At 34.1% G+C, this 21,699-nt stretch overlaps 2 protein-coding genes across 5 annotated transcripts in view; one reads left to right on the top strand and one right to left on the bottom strand.

Annotated features, from left to right (window-relative positions):
- The window catches only part of LOC123315040 (synaptic vesicle glycoprotein 2C-like), a 65,408-nt gene that overhangs the window by 5,668 nt on the left and 38,041 nt on the right, over nt 1–21,699 (top strand). The window lies entirely within an intron of this gene.
- On the bottom strand, nt 1,038–21,482 carry LOC123315039 (proton-associated sugar transporter A). Of its 3 annotated transcripts, none has more exons than XM_044900577.1 (9): nt 21,169–21,482; nt 14,701–14,963; nt 12,571–12,852; nt 12,356–12,457; nt 10,821–11,044; nt 10,501–10,737; nt 9,501–9,631; nt 4,670–4,844; nt 1,038–1,418 (listed from the first exon to the last, which is right to left on the bottom strand). In XM_044900577.1, the coding sequence occupies exons 1-9, from the start codon at nt 21,357–21,359 to the stop codon at nt 1,188–1,190; spliced, it is 1,836 nt and encodes a 611-aa protein (XP_044756512.1). In that variant the 5' UTR covers nt 21,360–21,482; the 3' UTR covers nt 1,038–1,187. The 3 variants fall into 3 exon arrangements, with proteins under 3 accessions (XP_044756512.1, XP_044756513.1, XP_044756514.1); XM_044900578.1 differs by lacking the exon at nt 21,169–21,482 and adding an exon at nt 16,915–17,116; XM_044900579.1 differs by lacking the exon at nt 21,169–21,482 and adding an exon at nt 16,919–17,116.

Here is a 21,699-nt window from a genome sequence, read left to right as displayed (position 1 = left end):
ATTAGTCATGAAAAAAGAGCTAAAAATGTGTCATCCGTTTTCTTCTAGCTGTCCTAGTTTTCGAGATCCCCTCAGTAGACAATGAATTTTGCCCACCCTGTACATAGAAGGGAAGCGATGGAATACATATTCATGTCTCAAAGGGAAGCTCCACAATATGAAATAATAAAGGTACTTTTTCGGAGGATAGTAGACAATACATCCCATTTGCGAAGATGTTGAAGCTGTCGTTTTGAAGTTATGAAAGGTTAAGTTGAAATCAGTCCAACAAATCACCTATAAGTATAAATACCCAAAGAAGGCAGTACTCAGAAAAATATATTCAATATACTATGAAACTAAAAAGTTTCGAATGAAGTGAATTTTTAAAAACATTGAAAATTTTAACTGAAACAAAAAGATTATCTCAAATCTAAAAAATTCAATTTAGTCAATGTAAGATGCAGGATAAGATATGTTTTTCTGCTCGGTAACTACCTTACATACATTAGCAAATAAAAAAATGCACTCCCGGCTATAGTTATTAGTCAGTTATAGCTAACTTTTTTGTTATTTTGTCAAAAGCTGGCAGAGGCTAATGAAATTCATTATGTGGGGATTTTTGGATGCACTGAATTATTTGGTTTTAACTCATTTCTACCAGCAGAGATAACTGGAAGGGATTCCAAAATATGACGTTTTCGAAGAAACAACCTACACAAGAGCTTCATAAGAAGCTCCACTATCGAGAAAAAAGTTTTATTATCTGATCAACATTTATCTAAGCGAATAACTCCCAATAGTGTCTATAGTATTTCTGTCTATCGAATTGCTTGGTAACACCTCGAGTACTCAAGTTATGAGGTTGTGTATTTAGTTGGAACACTGTAGATTGTTCTTCAACATTTTGTTCATGAATGAAACTAATTATTTTCCACCAAGCAACCTGTACTGCTTCGAATAAAATACCAACAGTCTACAAATATTCCATATTGTAAGTAGTTTCAGAACTACAAAACGAAATCAACAACTATCCCCACCCAATAAATAGATTGTAATGATGAATACAATAACGTTTATTGAGTTCGAAAAAAATACTGTTTCCATTGTTTTCCTTTTCACAAGATAAAAATTGTGGACAGTTCATTGATATTTCTCCGTCCACATATCAGTCGGGCATATTTCCAAAAAAACATTTTTTAATCATTTCACAGATCTAAATACAATACTGACTTCGCGGAAATAGCTCCACAAAATGCTAAAAAGCTTGCCACGCTAACAACAGCTGTTGTTGTTTTTGATAGGCTCACAATTGTTCCCATGCTAAGAGATAATATGAATTGAGCTAAAAATACCATGCTCGAGACTATAGCTAGGTCTGTTCCAAGCCCTCGCACTTGACCGATCACTTTCTCCTCCCCATCAGGATTGGTTTCAAACTGAAAAATGAAAAAAATTAATTAAACATCTTTCCTCAATAGAATTTGAATGATTTCTACTTTGACAAATAGAGCCATCATAAATTCAGATCATAAGTTTAAACACAAGAAAAATGTGAAAAAGAAATTTGAGTAAAATTGATAACATTTTTTAATATCCCATCGTTCCTCTACAGAACTGAAGGGTTATTCAAATACTCAAAAGTTTTTTCGAATGAAAAGTTGCCAGGATATTTTCTCTGGACGTTATCACTATATACAAGGTGTACCAAGTTCGAAGGCTTATTAGACGTTTCTGGAAAACTGGACCTATTTGAAATTGAAAATTTGGATTATGATATTGTTCGACATTATCTACTGAGCTAAAATCGAGGCTAAAATATTCTTGAAGCCTAAGCACTTTCAGTTACACAGGGAATGAAAGTAAATTTTTTTTTACTTTTTCTTTTCTGATATGATTTGAACAGAATTATATACGAAATTGAATACTCTATCATATCAGAAACGAAAAAATAGAAAAAAAATTTTTTTGACAAATTTATTTCCTTTCCATGTATAACTGAAAGTGGTCACGCTTCAAGAATATTTTAGCTCAGTAGATAATGTCGAACAATATCATAATCCAAATTTTCAGATTTCAAATAGGTCCAGTTCTTCAGAAATGTCTAAAGGCCCTCGAACATAGTACACCCTGTATATTAATGCCTTCTTAGTGGGAATATTTGTGGAAAAGATTTAAAATGGAAAAGAGTCACCAGAAATACTTTTTTTGAATTCAATTTCAAAATATGCTTGAATGATCATTCACGATACATAAAAATTCAGAAAACACCCAGTATATTTCACCAAAATAAAATATTATTTTTGGAAATTCATTCGCAAATAAAAATGAAAATAATTATATTTTATCGTTGAAATGGAAAGGAATCGAATAAAAGTTTTGATAAGTGAATTTCTCCAGTGCACAAATGTTTCCGAAAATACTATACTTCATTCAACTTTATTTTAGCAGTCGGTTGGCCATGGAAATTTGACACATTTCACTCTGTATAGTACGAAAATGTGGGGTTATGACGCTTGTCAAAACATTTTTGGGTTTTAAATCAATGCTATGTTGCCCGTTCTACATAAAAGTTTCTGTTATTACGTATTTTATCACAATGTCGAATCTCTTCGGAAAATATGTGACATAATTGAAGTTTATACAAACTGATTGAAGGCATACCAAATCTAGTTATTTGCATGGAAAATATAGGAGATCAGTATAATATCACAATATGCACTAGCTTGACGAGAGTTAATGTTCGTTATCTTCTTTGGCTTACATCATTTGTAGATTTCAAAAATATTAACCCGAAGATGAAATGCATATGATGCAGTGGTTGGCAATGGGTATCTCCCGAAGGAATTAACAGATAATTACAAGAATGTTAAATTTTTCAATAAAAATCATCTTGCATCAATATAAGTAAAAGGAGTTGAAGGAAGTTTCAAGTTAAGATGCAACTTCACCGTTGAACAAAAATTTCACATGAATAAACAGTAACAGGGCAACTTGCGTGTATTTGTGGCTATTCATCTTAATACATTGATGTAATTATAATATTTAGGTATTTATTAGTACCTTAAGACATTTACATTGTATAGGACAAGTCAAATGAAAAATAGAAAAATCCATCATTCTCCGATGACATTTATCGAAAATCCTGTAGTAAACTTTTCGCATTAATTCACTCAAACATAAAATTCTCAAATGCCACCACTTTTTTGGGTCTCCCAATAGAAGGAAATTCTTTGTCATTCTCTTCATTCACAATCTTTCTGATTGTGGAAATATCCAGCTAAAATATATGTCGTTTAGATCTAGATGAAACATTATATAAATTCACTTACATTGAATATGTTCGCTACCGTCTGACGTATTGTGGATTTCAGAATATCAGGGTATAACTATTTGAATGAGCGGACCTGAATTCTAAATAGCACTTCCTCAAACCCTGTGTCTTTTCTCAATCACTTGCGGCATTCTCGTAATAAAAATTGATATTAGTTGTGGCAACGGCGTTATGACATTAACGACATTTCATATGTGCCAACCTAACTTCGTTCTAGTTACAAAAACTTGAGAAAAATATTTCATGGCCAACCGACTGCTAAAATAAATTTGAATGAAGTATAGATTCAGCTAAGCAATCAATTCTTGAGTCGAATCAAATCCATTTCAAAAAATCAACGGATATATGATTCAAAAGAACATTGATCACCCAAAATAAATGATCCTGACAAATAGAAATTAACGAAAGAAAAACATCTGCAATATTATTCACATTGAAAGGTGAAATCCATTTCTTGGAAAATGAAATGAAATATTCAAACTAAATTGCCAGACTGTTTGACGCCGGTTATGAAATTTATCATTATGTTTCAACACATGTATTTTTAGCGGTTAGTTGGATTGATAAAATCGACCTAATTCGAATAAATAAATTCATGATATTTGTCGTCCCTATTGAAATATTTGAAATAATTTTTTCCAGAGGAAATTGTTGATTAAAACTTTGAATTTTCTCAACTTTCAGTCGGCCTCCGATTAGATTGAGAAAATCCAAATTATTATAGAATTGCATGGTGCGTCACAGCCGAATGACGAGTTTCAAAGAGTTAGAAAAAAATTGGTAAGAATTTGAGAAAAACGGATTCATTAAGTCGAATCAGTAGGAAACATAGTTTTCATACTCTAGTTTTGAAAAAGATTTCGCTTAGATGGCGGTCATCAGCAGCTATACAAGTTTCAACCGCGTTTCGGTATACAGCGAGCGGTTATTCGCTTCTTGTGTTGTCACACAGTGTGTGGACCTCTTAAAGCAGGTGAGCCCACCCCTTATCCCTTATAGTTTCCCAGGGAGCATCTGTCTCAGAGCAGCTAAGGAAATTCGAGTTTTGGCTGTAGCCCCATCCTGCTGGAACCAAATGCCAATCAGATCGAGTGTTTAAGCAAGTTTTTTCAATTCAGACTGTAGGTTATCACAGGTGATTTTTGTGAAACGCACAAATAGCAAAGTTCCGATGCATTCCGGTCCATATCATGGTGCCGTATAAAAACTACAGACCCTAAGGAACACAAAGGGCCCTTCCGCACCCTCCTGACCCCACAACAGCTCGAGCACTGACCCTTTGAAACTCGTCAATCGACTCTGCCGCGTCCTGTATTTTTCTCAAGATTAGGTTTAGGATTGAAATCTCATTCTTACAACTCCTTTGGCGTGGTAATGAGCAACTAGAAGAAACGGCATGGTGAACAGTGTTGAGTACATCACTCCGGCTGTCCAGCTGAATAAAATGACTCCAATTTTGTTTTTGGTGACTGCCATCAAGAACATGCCCACTGAGTAAATGAGAAGACCAGTGATGTAAACCCGTTTCGCTCTGAAAAAAATTATAGTATTGAAAAATATTCAATTCTAGAAAATGGATTACTCGACAACAGCTTATGACACGATATGAAAGTATAAAACTGAATGTACGAGGATATATTGAAAAATTCTTAGCCTACTTAAGAACAAAACAAAATTTCAATTGGATACATTTATTACAGCGAAGCTACAACGTCTCTAGACCTTTCAAAAAAAAATGTTTCTTCTTGCTCTGCAAACCAGACCTCCACAGCTTTTATTACCTCCTCGTTGGAAGAAAATTTACGACCTTTTAAACTTTTTTTCAGTTGAGGAAAGAGATGATAGTCAGATGGAGCCAAATCTGGTGAATAAAGGGGGCGTTCTAGTAATTCAAACCCTAAATCACGAATTTTTTGCATGGCAACATGAGATTTGTGTGCAGGGGCGTTGTCCTGCAAAAACAAAACACCTTTGGATAGCTTTCCGTATCTTTTCTGTTTAATTTTTTCCCGTACAGTGGTAAAAAAACTGAAGCAAGAACTTTTCCAGCAGATTTTTGGACACGAAATTTCTTAGGTCTTGGACAACCAGAGTGTCGCCATTCCATCGATTGTTGCTTTATTTCTGGATCGTAGAAATGTACCTACCCAAGTCTTATCCATAGTAACAATTCGGTTTAAGAAGTCTACAGCGTTTTCAAATCGAGCACAGATCGAAAGCGATGCTTCTACTCTTGCACGCTTTTGGTCAACATTCAAACATTTGGGGATCTATTTTGCAGCAATTTTATTTTTCTCATGTCCAAATTGACGTGAACTATATGATGAACGCCTTCGTATGAAATAATCAGTGCTTGAGATATCCGTTTTAGCCCAATTCGACGGTCTGATAAAACCATGTCATGAACTGCATCGATATTTTCGGGGACTGACACAGAAACTGGCCTTCCCAATCGGTCATCATCTTCAATGGAAATTTTACCTCTTTTGAAGCTTGCAGTCGAATTTTCACGCTCGCATACGAAGGACATTGATCCTCAAGGGTATTAAGCGTATCTTCGTAAATCTGCTTAAATCTTAACCCTTTTAAATACAGGTACTTGATGATGGCTCGATACTACAATTTTTCGATTTTCACAATTTCGGTGGACATCTTCTTTCTTTTAATTTATTGCGTAACTCTGGTTTACTTTTTTGACCTCAAACTGCACATTGACACTTCTAATGAGTTATTGTTCTTTGCTATGGTAACGCAATATTTGTTTTATGCATGGAACTGGTCTAGGCTAACTAGATATCATTACATCCTCGTACTGCTCCGCAAAGGTTGAGGAAGTTTAGAGATTTCGTGACCGTTTCAAAATTAAACAATTTTTGTCTACCAAATGGTTATTGATTATTGAACATTATTACTTCCTTTTATTGAATGCCATACAGTGTATGTAATCATTTATTTTAAAATAAATTTCCTTAAATCACAATTGGGATTGGGAGCTCTATAAGAAAAGAAACATTGAACTTTATAGTGTTATGTGTTACTTGTGTCTGGCAACCACTTCTGCTATAAGCTGATACATCGAGAAGCTATTTCCAACAACAAAGCAACCTTTTGCATCTGGAGTGGGCCACGGACAAACCCGAAATACCTCGATGTGACGAAAATATTTCGATCCGGATCGAGGTGGTTCGCGAGGAAAAATGTTGAGGAACAGTTGTCACCATTAATCAGTCGATTACTCTCATAAATTGTCATGTCCCATTGCCAATCGAAAAGTTTTCGCGAAAATATGTGGGGATCACATGAATCGAATGATTTATTTTAACTTCGTCCCAGTTTCAATAGACGAGATAGATAAAAGTAGATCTTTTATAATCTTTGAAGTTCAATTATTGATAGAATTTTTTATCGGAGACAGCTGCGTGTATATTGGAAGAGAATAACGATTGATCAAGAGGGTATCCCAGACTGAATCCTACTTCATCCTATACTATTTCCTAGATTTCTGGCATTTGGAACTGTTTGAATTCACCAAACCAAAAAAAGACAACCGAATTGTATAAAAACGCTCAGACATGTGGATTTTTTATTCTAGGGGGAAAACTAATAGCAAATTCAAAACCGTATTGCTTCAAACCTTTACTGCTACAACCCCAACCCCCATATTTTGAATAGTAATAGGAAAGGTGATATCTGATTGGGAATGCCTTTCAATTCTGAGTTCAGAATATTTAATTTTTTTTCATTCAATTCATTCTTTTTTGAGTTGTTCAAATTTAAATTGTGTACAAGGTGGGCAAAATTCGTTGTATACTGATGGGACCTCGAGCTCTCTTTTCCAGAGTAATTCAAATCTGAAAACAGAACTGGCCTATCATATCATATAACTAACCTCTTCCTTATTATACGGGTTGAGATTGCAACACTGGGGGTTGAAGTGATGCGGTTTTGAATTTTATCTTAGAGGTCTTACTGGAATCAAAAATCGAAGTGTCCGAACGTTTCAGCCGGTCTGTAGATCTACAGAGCCTCTGTATACAGAGTGTCTGTAAACAAATGCGAAGGACTTAGGGAGATGATTCCCCGATGAAAATAAGTATTGGTAGCTCCTTTAAATTTTTTTCGAAATCGACCTCCCTTCCAAGATACAGCCCTTGGAAGGCGATGACGAGTTGACAGTTTTTAATTTTTTTTGAGTGTTTTAAAAAACACTGAGTCATAAATCTATACATAATATAAAGCACTAAGAAGATGTTACTCACACAATTTTTTTAGATCTCATAACTTTATTATTAGGGGTTGAAAATAACAATATGTATTTTAACGGGAGGTAGTCATTCTATGGAACACTTATACGATGAAATGGAATGAACAGTGATCAGAACTGTAAGTTTTTATTTCTTCCGAGAAAGAAGTATCGACTGTATCGAAATTTTGCAACAGACTTTTTTCGCCAGAATTGAATGGGAAACCATAAGAGAATTTTATTTTTCGAAAATCTATCCCACGAAAACAATTTTTGAAGGAAAATTATAAGGGATTGTTATTTTCAACCCCTAATAATAAAGTTATAAGATCTAAAAAAATTGTGTGAGTAACATTTAGTACTTCATATTATGTATACTTTCATGACTCAGAACCCTTAAAAAAAATTAAAAACTGTCAACTTGCCATCGCCTTCCAAAGACCGTATCTTGGAAGGGAGGTTGAATTCGAAAAAAATTTATAGGAACTATCCCTGCTTATTTTCATTGAGGAATCATCTCCATAAGACCTTCCCATTTGTTAATAGACACTCTGGATAAGATGTATAGAGGGTATGCAAGTTATCTTTGGTAAATTTCACCATGCTATTTGCAATGAAAAGTTCGTAAAGAAGTTGTAAAGAAGTAATTCAACATTTCAATATTTCGATACGTTTCCCAATTTTCCACTCGAATCAAAACATATCTGAAAAACTGTAATCCTAATCGAAAATTTTTCCTATGGTGATCAATTAATAAGTCTAAGATATGTCTTGTTTTGAGTGAAATATTGTGAACTTGAAAAATATTTCTGTCTTGAATAACTTCACAATGGAAGTTAATTAGACCATAGTCTATAGAAACTTTTTTGTTTCAAATTACTTTCGGAATTACTCTGTGAAATTTGGCCACAGGTAACTTGAACATACTGACCATTGAAGTGCATATCAAGAAAATGAGCGAGATAAATTGAGCGAGTCATTGAAAAAGTAATTTCCAAAGTATCTCTCAGACTCTGAGACAGATCACACTCCGTACAATTGAACCGCAGATTGTGTACCTTCTTCGCATCAAACCTTCATATTTTTCAGAAATTTGAGCGTTTGATGCCTACTCCAAAATTTGTTGTACATCAATGATCTTATGATGAGCAAGACGACTAAGAGTTTGTAGAAGATCTGTCAAATTATTCCGTCAACTATATCTAGATGAATGAGATGATATGTTTGTTTTCGAGAATAACCTTTGAACATAGGAGATCGGCGATGCAATTATACTCTACACCGAAAAGATCTGAGAGATCATTCAGTTCTAACTGAAATATTGCATGGCGTTGAAAACAACCGTCAACTCGAAGCAGAAAGTTACTCGTTATTGTGAAACTGAGATTGAGGAAAATGTCGTTATAAACTATTTCCGAAGTGATTTGCCAGAAATGACATAAACTGTTTATTTAGAACCTGTAACTGTATGGCAAAAATAGAACAGAATGCTCGTGAAATCGGATGCATGGACCCTAAAATTTCTTTATGACTGACAGACAAAACAATATTTTCATATTCATTCCCGGTTATTCTCACTGAACAGTCATCATGGGTCTAGTACACCGAAAATATATTTTTCTTGAATTCGTGTTTTTATTTTATAAAGGTTGGGGTTGAGGAGTCCAACAGGGAAATTCGGGATTTACTCGAGCTTGTCAGAAATATGAGGAGGAATACCTTGGATCGCGTAGAGTACCTCTATAAAAAATTAGACCTGTATAAAGGACGATTTTTTTTTACATCTTTGAAAACTTGCAGACGCTTTCCCCAACGCTGAAAGTTCATACATCATAGAACTTTTTTTTTCTTTCTATTATTTAATCTTGAAAATCCACTAGGTCTCCACGATGCTTGAGTAAATCCCAATTTTGCAACGTGGGCTCCTCAACTTGAAATATTTACCCAAATTTATGTATCATTTTTTCAATGATGGTTGAATAGCATGCACATGACAAGGAATACATAGCCATTCCCCAACATCCAAAGCGGACTCCTTCCTCGTATCTCATCCTTTCTACTGAATCCTCAGGTGCCTAAAACATAAGAAAACACTGGTAAATTTCAGTTGAAGAAGAATGAAAAACTTAACAGAATCAGTACACGTAAAATTTGCAAGAAATTCTGATTAAAATGAAAATGAGCACAAACTACTAATCGGGAAAGCCTAAGGATTTTCGAATTCTAAACCAAGAATTGAAAAATGACCATTTTCGAAGACCCACACTTGGAAATACAAGTTATAAAAGTAGGTACTTGAAAATGAAAAGTTTATCAGTTTATTTAAAGATCTGAAAGATGGGTTCAGTTAAAAATTCGTGTAGACCGAACGGTTCCGCCGAGATGGATAAAATACTCAGATTTATTACTAGAAGAGTTGCTTTCAGAATACGTATCACATTTCCATCTACGGTTACTTTTATCGAGAGATAAACGATTCGAAAGTTGACTTTCGAAAAATCCTGAAAAAGATGATGGGTTTAGTTAAAAATTCGTCAAGACCGAACGGTTGCGCCGAGATGGATGAAATTCCCAGATTTATTATTGGAAGAGATGATTTTTCGAATATGCATCACATTTCCATCTGCGGTTACTTTTATTGACAGATAAACGACTCAAAAACTGACTTTCGAAAAATCCTGAAAAAGCTAGGTTCAGTTGAAAATTCGTCAAGACCGAACGGTTGCGCCGAGATGGATTGAATTCACTCTTTATTTGACAACCCATATCTCCGAACGAAATCACGGGTAAAAATAAAGTGGCCCCGGATTGTTCATAGGGAAGGTGTAACCGAAAATAAAAAAAAAATTGATTTTTTTCCGTATAGAGATGTGGTAGAAATTATAGCCGACTTTCGGAAAAAATATTTTTTTTGTAATTGTAAACGCCCTAGATCTCTAATTACCGTGGGAATTCCGTGGAACACAGCTTCGCCAACGAAATCAGTAAAGTATAAGGAATAGCAAACGTGTGCCATCCAACAGAATAGGTTGGTAAGGCATAACTTAAGTAAAGATGATGGCATGAATACTATACTCTTCAGATACATCAATAATGTCGCGTCTGGTGGCGGAGGAGGTAAGCTTGCTGCCCTCTGCAATTTGCTCCTGTCTGCCTCTTCAACATCCTTCACTCCCATTTCCTATGAAAATTTAAAGTTGGTGAAAATAATTTTCCGGAGAAATGTTTTTTGAAATTCCTATATTTCTCGAAGAACAACTTTACCTTATTCTCAGCTTCATCTACTAATGTACCGTATGAAACTTCTGGTTTTCCTAAAATATTAGTTTGTTCTTCCTTCTGAATATCTTTCTGAAGTTCTCCAATAGGCATCTGCAGCATTTCTAGCGGCATTTCCTTGAAGCTCGTGACAGTGCAAGTCACACAAATGATGAAGATGATCGTAATCAACGTAAAAACAGCTTTGACGTGGCCCCCCAATAGCATGCCTACAATTTCAGATTTGAAGTTACTATAAGGTTGAACTTGAATACGTGGCGGTTTCAGGAGTGATTTTGGGGGTGGGGGAATAATTTTATATTTGAAATTCTGTAAGATGTTTGTTTTTTATATAAAAAATCATTTTTTCTACAATCGTACGCATTCAACCCTTTTCCTGCACGCATTTTAAGATTGAATTGAATAGTCCCTTTCCCAAACGGTGACGGTAAAATGCCCCAAAAGCAAAATATACTGAAATATTCTCTATTCTTAGGTATATTTTGAACCATTGGACTCCCATTATTCTAAATTGACATGAGGTATTTCTTCCAGTTGGTATTTGTAACAAATGTATTCAAAGCATTCTAATTTTCAATTTCATTCGTGTATCTGTAGATTCGGGTGACTTGGGACGGTCCTGTAACTTGGGACAATCACCCCCCTTGCAGATTTCTTTGTTTCTTACCATTTATGAGTGAAGGGACAAACTTATAAGATTGTGTAGCGCCGTTTCGGTTAGTTTAACAACTAATTCCTGTTGAGTTTACCATGATCAGAGCGTTTGAATTGACATGAAAAATTAACGAATTCAGGGGAGTAAGAGCGTTTTTTTATGGCCCTTATACTTTCTAGTGTCCTGTACAAGTGTTTCACTTTGTGCATGTGTAATTTTTTTTCTGGATACGTGGGATATTGGGATATTAGATATGTCATGAACCAAGGTTGTTTACAAATCAAACGGCAACACGGATCTCATTCATTTATTTTGTTGTTTCATAGGGTTACTTGGGAAAATGCAGAGTAGATACAAGCGGCGCATTGGCAGCAGGAAATATGTCGATTTTCGCAGGATATTATTATTTACGTTATTTCCACAAAGAAATCACCAAAGAATGAAAGAAATCAAAGTTCCGTTGTTTTGTTCAGTTTTTTTTTACATTTGAGTTGTAGTATATGTTCGCTGTAATAGGGGTTAATCATTTAATTTCCTAACCGAATTTCAACAATATAATCATAAATTCCAATTTTTCAAAACTGTACACCGTCCCAAGTCTCCTATTTCATTTGAGAGTTGAAAAATAAATAGATTTTAACTTGTGTCCCAAGCCTCCCGAATCGGTGGATGACTTCGGACAAGTATATTTCATTTTTTTCAAAATTTATATCCGAATTCTGAAGCATGGTATATATCCTAATCAATATATTGATTCGATATTCGAACCTATTTTTCAGATGAAAATTGGTTACCGTTTTGAAAATATGACAAGTTCAATCCAACAATCGTCCCAAATGACCCGAATCTACGGTATAGTAGTTACCTATAAAAGTTGCATCCCAATTGAATCCACCCATGGCGTATCCCATAGTACCACCCAGTCCAGCCATGATGGTGAAGGTGCTCAATCCCCTTGCATGATCATCTGAAAATGAAGAATCGAACTATTCATGTTCAATTCTGTGTGCTTTCGTTTTTATTTCCAACAGAGATTTAGTTGAATTTTCAATTTATTCAAATCATTCATGAATCTCTTACCTGGAATAGTGACATCCAGAAGGTATGCCCTAGCGGGGCTTTGGCATGCATCAGCGTCGAAATCTAACAAAATTGTCCCCAAAACCGTGAAAAAAATTCCCCAAGGATGATTCCCAACACTATATTCAGTATTGGAGTAGGTCTGGGTAGAATTTATGGGATAATCATGTTTTGTGGCAGAAGTTCTATGTGCGCTTTGAGAAGCTCCTGAAAGATTTTGCCAAGAAGGGGTATCGCCCATGGCAAGGCCCAGCTTTTCACCGTTTGGCACCAAGATGAGTCCTGGAATTCGAAAATATACAGGATTAGAATGTGGAAATCATATTGACTACCACATTTCAAACCAAATAATAGAGTAATATTAATAATAAGTAATCAACAGGAGGATGGTTCGATTCCAATTGAAACAATTGGATTCCGTTGTTTAATCGCAAAATTTGATTGTGTGCATAGTTTTAACTAAGTTTCAACCGACATAAACCGATTATGATTACTAAATTGCCACAGACAATCCAGCAAGATCCAGTTGTTAATTATCAAGCGGCATGCAAAATGATTGAGTCACAAATACTCCAATTAAGATTAGACACCACAACATAAATCAGACTAGGAAGATGTCACATTCCTGATATTTTGAATGCGTGTATTCTGAAATGGATTTGAATGCGACTGAATGCTCTACTATGTTCCATAACATTGTTCATATAATTATGTCATAAACCAAGAATTACAATTGAAATTCCAATGCACATAGTATGAACCCGACTATGAACCTGACTTCCGTTTGAAATATGCAATATGGGATTTCAAATCGTATTGCAATAACAATAACATTATAATTTCATTAAATGACAATAACTAGGATTTCCAGATTTCATGAGAATCGTCCTTAAAAGAAGGAAAATATGAGCAGTTCTAGAATATCACAAATATCCGATTTTTCATTATAAATCTAGAACAAAAGAAGACTTGAGGTTCGTCGTGTTGAAGGACTTGCAGAGACAGAACTCATCTCCCAATAAACGGAAATTCTATCTGCTATAGTTTGGAAGACAATAGTAGTGAGCATCGAATTTGTAACACCCAGTATAAGCAACTGTCTCTTAAATGAAAAAGTTCATGAAGAAAAACGCAGAAGTGATAATTTCAGGAGGATACAGTTTCAATTTCAACTTAAAAGCCATATTTTCGAGGAATACACCTTTAAGTAGAAATATTTTAATATTTAATATAAATTAATTAAAATTAATATAAATATTTTAATAGTAGATTCTTAAGGTCATAAGAAACACTTTTTTTCTATACCTACCATTTTTCCTAATCGGCCCTGATGAAAAGATATAGCCATTTTACATTTAAAGTTTTCATAATGAGCTTTACCACCCCTGGAAAAACAAAATTACCTTCAGGATAACAAGCTAAATCTATGACACTACACACCTGTGGATCTTGTAAACAGAGTTGTAATCAGCCAGCCAAAGTACCCAATTTTTCAATTTTCAAATTTTAAAGATATTTGTTAATTTTTGAACATCAAATTACTCGAAAACGGTTCATTATAGGAGAAAATATGAGGAATTCTTTTATTTTACAAAACGTTCAAATATTCAATAGATAGCGTCCAACTTAGTTTCAAGAGTTGGGTTTTTTGAATTTATAGTAGGTTTGTTCGTAGAGTGGTTCACAACGATTGTGAATTGTACAGAGCAAGCGCAATTCCATTTTAGGGGGACGAAAATCCATTTGCGCTTGCTCTGTACAATTCACAACCGTTTTGAACCACTCTACGAACAAGCCTGGTATTTTTATGGTACGTAATGATCATAATGAGAAAAGTGGAAGACGTGGGTGATATATAGTGTTCGAAGAAGGTTCATCAAATAAATGAAAAACAATATTCCGAAATTCGATTCATTCGATGAAACCGTTTGTGAGATAAAAATATGGTTTTTTTATGGTTTTTCAACAGCCTGTAACTTTTAAACCAAGCCGATTCGGAAAAAATAGTAAAGGAAAAAAGTGTTTCTTTTGACCTGAAGAATCTACTCATAAAATATCTGTGCGAATTAAAGACTCACTCTGTATACGCAAATATGAAGCAAATAATAAATTGAGTCACATTATGTTTACCTAGTAGCACCCCTATCGACAGAAGCACGATGAAAGGTCTTCTTCTTCCAAATTTGAGTGGACATCTATCGCTCAAAGATCCGAATACAGGAGTCAGGAAGAAGCCAATGAGAGGTGACAAAGCCCAAACCAGAGTCATATGCTGATGTTCGACTCCGATTTTGAGCAGGGTGGGCGACACAAACGCTGTCTCGGCGGCGTAGGAAAATTCAATACCAGTGACAGCCATCGATATTCTCATTAGCTCTTGTCGTGTCTTCTTCCTGAAACAATAAATCCTTATTACCCCGCTGATTGAATCTAGCGGCACTGTTTTCGCATTCAGGATAAATCTGGGTTCATATTGGAAAACCCGTGTTAGGACGGGGGAAATGAATCTCATTATACCAACCGAAAAAAGTGGAAGCACTGTTACATTGATGGGGATAGTAAAAAAGAAATTAGGGAACATTTCGAAGGAAACACTTGTTAAGCCTGTGAATCAAGAAATTCAATGAATGTTAGGGTGTTGAGCACCGAACATGAGATCAGTATTTGTTCTGGTCTAACCTTGGCCTTCCAAAGTATAGTTTTATTCAGCAAGAAATATTTTATACGTTTGAATAGTTATCCCAGCTTATTTGCAGTGAATTTCTCAATAAAGATTAAATGTTTCCCTCAATCAACCTTGTCAGTCTAGCCAAGGATACGCTTGTAGGTACTTGACTAAAGCATGTGATTCTTCATCATCGAGTCAGAAGTCAGGAATTAGGGATTTCGAGAAATAATTGTCTGGGTCTTCAAGGCATTGAGTTGCGCCAAACTCTGACCCCATTCGTTTATCTTTTATGAGATCTTCGATCAAGGAATGGATTAGCTAGCATCTATGGTGATTCACTCTGGCTCAATGATATCTCCACTAAAAAACCGGACTATCGGTGCGATCAAACTTATAATTTCTTAGGGCTACTTGCGACTATATGCCCTCCTGTGATTGAAGAGACTCAACCATGACCTACAGATCCTTCCACACTCCAGGCATGGATAATCACCAACCAGATCGGGCCGACGCTGTATTTTTCTCGAGTCTCCATTATTTGAAATGGAAGACCCTACATTTTATTACATTTTTGGATTCTCCAGAAAATTCAACTACGGTTTATTTGAACTTCCCCATACCTAAATAGCAAGGTTCTGGGGATATTAGTTCATTTGTCTTGAATTTGACTTGAAGATTAGTCTTGAATGAATTGTTATAACTCCCTACTGACGACATATAAAGAGTGGACTATCCTCAAAGATTCTACTCTCGGGATAGTTCCAAATTGGGCCTTACTAAGTGTCGTAACTCTATATATATTGTTGAACACGAAAAATTTCATTCTTTCTAATAGAAAATTTTAATATACCATTAGCTGCCATTAGATGTGAACCTAAAATCACTTTCACAAGCTATACCTAAATCTGAAGATTTTGGAGAAGTTATAAACATTCATTCAAGAAATGAAGGTTTTAGCGGCATGCAGACAGGAATTGAATTCTGAAAAAAGTACCACCCAGAGCAGGATTCAATTTCTGTCTGCATGCCGCTAAAACCTTCATTTCATTATATTTTAGACACAAAAACTATCATCATAATTCATTCAAGAGTTTATTCAAGTCAAGTTTGAGATAAATATATTCATATCTCCAGAACCTTCATCCTGTATAGGTATATAGGTACCATCTTTGTATATTAGATTTCACTTCATATCATCAAAATTTCGTATCTTATCTATCTGACTTTGTTCAGTACATATCACAATTTAAAATGAGAAATCTCAGGAGTTATTGTGCTAAAATTCATAACCAGACCAGTGACCAGTCACCCAACCAGATCTCTTCTTGTCCCCAAGACAAAACATATTTTTTCAATATTTCCGTGAATAAAATAACGTTAGAGTTAGAGTATTTTCGGCATGACATTCGAAAATTACAGACTTTTGTTCCTAGAAACAAGTGTGCGAAGGAAAATATTGTCTAATAATACGATAGACACTAAAAAATTGATCAGTGTCACTCGATTCCCCAATCATCTGTTCGAAATGTTATGAACTATTCTGCAAATATGCAGAAGTATATTTCACACAATAGCTGGTGCTATAAATTAGGTAAAACAGATGGACGATCATCGAATTCCACTATTTTCAAATAAACTGTAAATAACGTTGAGAAAATGGAGGAGAAAGAGCATACCTGCCTGAAATCATTTCTATTTATTCCAAATTGTTCGTCAATAAATTCCCATTTTGCCACTTTTATCCGAAAACAACATTTATTATTATTATCAGTTTACTGCAACTACATTTATTCACTACTGCTTCTATCAATTCTTATCGATCTTCATGGAAGCTTGTGGGTTATCTTTAGGTCAGTCGTTGTCTGATTTTCTTATTTAATTGATAAACGATACAGTATGGAGTATTGAAATTCAATATTACTACCTTCTGTAGGTATGTATCGAATAACCAAAATACACATGCCTATTCAGTTTTACTAGTGATGCTTCTAAACATATGCTAGAATGTGAAAATCTACTAAAGCCATACTCTTCTTGGGAATCAGTATAGTAGTAGGTTTAAAATTTTCTTCCCTTGGTTGACATAAAATGATTGATGAGTCGTTTTAGGAAAATCGAACTTTGGAGAAAGATTCAATAGTCTCTAGACTCTCTAGCATACATGGTTCATTTCATGGTTCCATTATTAGCAATTTTCGATTTGTACAGTGGTTCATCAATATTAGAAAAAGTTCTCTATGAATCATCAAAACGAATTTATACTTAATAGATACAAGGAAGAGGCGCAAAATAATCAAAACAAAAAAACTTAATTACAAAAGAAATCGTACTTATTCACAACAACAGCTTCTGTCTTCCAATCATAGATAATGGAACACTCTCGGAATATTCCTGACAATTCAAAACATTATTCACTAGAGATTTCCGGTACACCTGTTTTGAAAGAATAATTCGAAATGATAAAAATAGTCCTATAAAACTTGAAATTTCTCTTCCTAATTTTTCAAAAATAATTTTCAAGAGTTATAATATTAGTTGTAATTTTTCCTTTGAGAACAATAATCTATAAAGTACGAAGGCGTAGAAGGGCCACATAATATTTTAAATCATAAAAATTAAAGACCCAAAATAATCATCTTATTTTTGTTTCATATTGTATGTTGAAATCTGAGTATGACACTGGCGATTTATGGCATGTTATATGTTTTTGAAACCAAAAAATAAAGTTTTGATTCCTTCTAATTTTTATTTTTTTTTTCGTAAAAGAAACCACAACTGTATGTTATAGCTTATCAAGTGAACTCATTGGAGAAACTCAAAGTAAGCCACTCAGCCCTTCATTTTCTTTCATCTCTTAGGGTTGAAAATTTGTATTTCAGAGTTCAGATATCACCAATCACCAACAGAAAACCGAGTGAGCTGATCTTTCCTTTTGAAAGCACAAATGGCAACAATATGCATCATGGAGAATATTTTTAACGTGTGAAAAATATGCATATCGCATGATTAAGACCTTGTAAAGGCCATAATGTACAAACCGCCCTCCTATGACTATAGTTAAGTCAATAATTTCATGTGAGATTAAAGATTGAATTCAATATTACTGTGTTATCAATAAGTCGATCTTTGGTCGGAGATAAGGACTTCGACAAATAAGCTGGAGGGTATTTTGGAAAAGTTTAGAGAGGAAACATAAGGAATGATAAAATGACGTGTGAAATTCACAGCGTTTTCCAATTCGGAACAATTATGTCGATCAGTTCAAGGGAACCAACTTTAAGCAAGAAAAATACTCACTTCTGTGTGAATTTTACAATTGAAGATTGCACTTAATCAATGTCAATTTGGATCAATGCTATACCGTTTTATGATATCTAGTTGGATTATAATTGTAACACAAATATATTGCAACTGGTTGATACCAGAAAAAGTTATTCCGATCATTAGATTCAATTGAATAAGGGAAAATTTTTGGATGGTCATCATTTTTATTATGGTTTTAATTTCCAATTTCTTGATTGATGCTCAATGTTGTTGGAATTAATCGAAAAGATGACATGTATTTTCCAATTATTTCACGAAATGTTGAAAAAAATCTCTCAGTCTTCGAGAAACACACTAAAACAATGAACTAAATGAGATGATGTATAAATCGACAAAAGAGGACAGATAATTAATGTTTATTATTCAATGTTGTATAGTTTCAACGTTTTCACATATTTTAAGTATATTTCAAGTTTTAATGTTGAATATGATCAAAAATAATCATAACTATTGTCTATAGATTTTCGTTTGCTTACACAAACAGCGAAGATAGCGAAGAAAAATTTATTCACACAACGGTATAGGCTGACAATAATCTCTATGAGAGGAACAAGAGGAATTTTTTTAAAATAATTATAATAACAAGCTTTATTTCAAATAAAGTAGGAATTTACGATACAATAGTGCCGAATGTAATAGGTACATCAAAGGCGTTTTTCGAGTCCTCTAAACTAAAGCTTAATTCGTCTAGGATGAATTAGAATGCTGTTGTGTATTCTGATTTACTCTTAAAATATAAGTGTTTCGTCAAAATTCCTTTCTGAATCAGATAAGTTTTTCACATATGCCCTTTTTGTGTAAAGGGCTCATTACCTAGTTACCTACTTACTTCAAAAGTTCAGGATTTTTTATGTTTCAATATAATTTTCTAGTTGAATTTCATCATAGGTCTGTATGTTATCGTTATAGTGCATGCATTATTTAATGGCATGATAATAAATAGATTATTAGATATGTTAATTGAAGTGTAAATGAAAATTATTTGAATTATCATAAGTTTCTTATAATAAATTTAAGAAATTCAAGTAATAAAATTCCACATCGTATATACCTTTGTATAACATAAGTAATGCCCAGTAAACCCTGTAGGTGTATGTAGAGTATTTTATCGATTCTATTGATAGGTATACGGAATAATCTACTGCGTTATGCAGGTTTCAATTAATCCGCTTATTTAGTGTTGTAATTCATCGTTTTGTGGGGCAGCATGGAAAAAAGATATTCAACCACAAAATAGATTTTTTTTAAGTAGAATTTTCACTTATTAGAGATCGAAATGATTTTTCTATTGTATTTCGCATGTTATTCCTGGAATTCGAAATAGAGTTTTCAATATTTGGAGAATTTTAGATTCCTTAAAATTAGCAAGAAAGCAGAAAAGATCTGGAAAGGTACTTGATGATCAAAGGTGAAAAACAAATCATACAAAATTCTACACAAATATGGAAATAAATTTTTATATCCACAACTAACCACAAGCAGAAACCTAGATCTTTACAGTTTATTAAAAGTCCACAGAGAGTTAACATTCTATCGAGATTCGAGACCGATTGTTAGCATCAAAAATTTCATTTATGACAGGTATAGGAAGTCCCATTAGAATTACATGGAGAACCCAAAAATATGATGATTTATTGAGCATGCCGTTTGAAAAAGCAAAGTTGATAATATAAGTATAGTTTGAAAAAAATTAGGATAGCTTTTAAAAAAAAATCACCTAAAACGTCATATTTAAATTTGGGACACGTTGTATATCATTTTCCTCCATCAAAAAGAGCACAGTTCGATGTAAAAATCGACCTTTCCAAGCATATCTACAAAAAACTTTTTTTCGATTTACTGAATTTATTCCAAGTAAGGGTCTCACACTGTATGTGAAGAGGCTTTCAAAATACTGCCTTTGAAATCATGAAATAATAGCCCTGAAAATGGTGGAAATTAGAAATAGACCAATAAATCCTATAATGACAGGATAAGTCTACTGTTATTTTTTAACATTGATCTTCACTTACATTCAATCATGTTTTTTTAGATACTGGTCCGGACAGAAATATATTTATTTACGATTCGTGAAAAAAATAATAATCAGTTCTCATATTAATGACTTCTCATTGAGTAACTGATGGCAGGTAAACATACGCTGATCTCTGATGCCATGAGAATATGTTATTGTTTATTTTTATCGTTTATATAAGAAAATCTGGATTTCCAAACTGATGAAGGAATGGAAAAATGAAAATTACATCGGGGACAAGAAAAAATATACGGAAAGCTAGAATCTAGTCCCTTATTAGAACTCAAGTCCTGATCGAATATTTTCTACACTATTGTTTGAATAATTGTGCCTGAAATCCATTATCATTTATCATCTGGTTCGAATTTGGAGGGATATTCCAATATTTTCGATCCGTCAAATTTCAGTCAATAATTATAGTCGCAAAGTATAAGTATGATTTGAAACGAAATAAAAAGTTTTTGAGAAATTGTTCATAAGGAATTGACTGAACTTGTGATCACCAGATGTTTTTTGGTAACTTGTCAAGTCAACATATGTTTGCAGCAGTCTCTCTTCAAATTCATGCTATAATGCCATATAAAAAACTCACCTGTAAAGATGAGAATAATCTGCTTGAATTCCATCGGTTCCCCCATTTGTCCCGAGCAACAGATTTTTGAAGAACTCAGTGAAGCCACCTTTGTGTTGCTCTTTCCAACTGCCATATTTTTCTTTTAAATTATCCCTCTGTTCGTGAACCCAACCTAGGTAACCCGTATATTCGTGTAATTTGTCCACCATTTCTCCTATTTGATTCACTTCACAGAATATGCATACGAAATGTTCATTTTAATTACGCTGCTGGAGGGAAATGCAAAGTAAACTCGGAAAACTCTACATTCTTTCAGTGAAACCACTTGTTGGAATATAAAAGCTTCGGGCAAAAGGAACTTCCGTTGATCCTCATTTCGTCGAGTCTTGCGCGTAAGTTTTCATTCAACCGACACAATTTTTTCGATAGGAAAAAGAACATGATTTGAAAGTGCTGTTTCCCCATTTTTGGAATATATTTTGACGAAAGATCCAGAGGATTTGGAATCCATTGATTTTGATTCTTCAGTTTCAATAATAAATCACCGGA

This window comes from Coccinella septempunctata, chromosome 6, assembly GCF_907165205.1.
Source record: "Coccinella septempunctata chromosome 6, icCocSept1.1, whole genome shotgun sequence".
Classification (NCBI taxonomy): domain Eukaryota; kingdom Metazoa; phylum Arthropoda; class Insecta; order Coleoptera; family Coccinellidae; genus Coccinella; species Coccinella septempunctata.
The sequence above is the reverse complement of the archived record's forward strand: the minus strand, read 5'-3'. Positions and strand labels throughout refer to the sequence as shown.

What these genes read in the sequence shown, in the direction of transcription:
- LOC123315039 (XM_044900577.1), bottom strand. Translation starts at nt 21,359, where the DNA reads ATGGTGGACAAATTACACGAATATACGGGTTACCTAGGTTGGGTTCAC. An exon ending in TTGGGATGCAACTTTTATAG is followed by an intron (nt 11,045 to 12,355) that starts GTAACTACTATA and finishes CTGAAATTGTAG; the next exon opens with GCATGCTATTGGGGGGCCAC. An exon ending in AAAATGATACATAAATTTGG is followed by an intron (nt 4,845 to 9,500) that starts GTAAATATTTCA and finishes AATTTTTTTCAG; the next exon opens with AGCGAAACGGGTTTACATCA.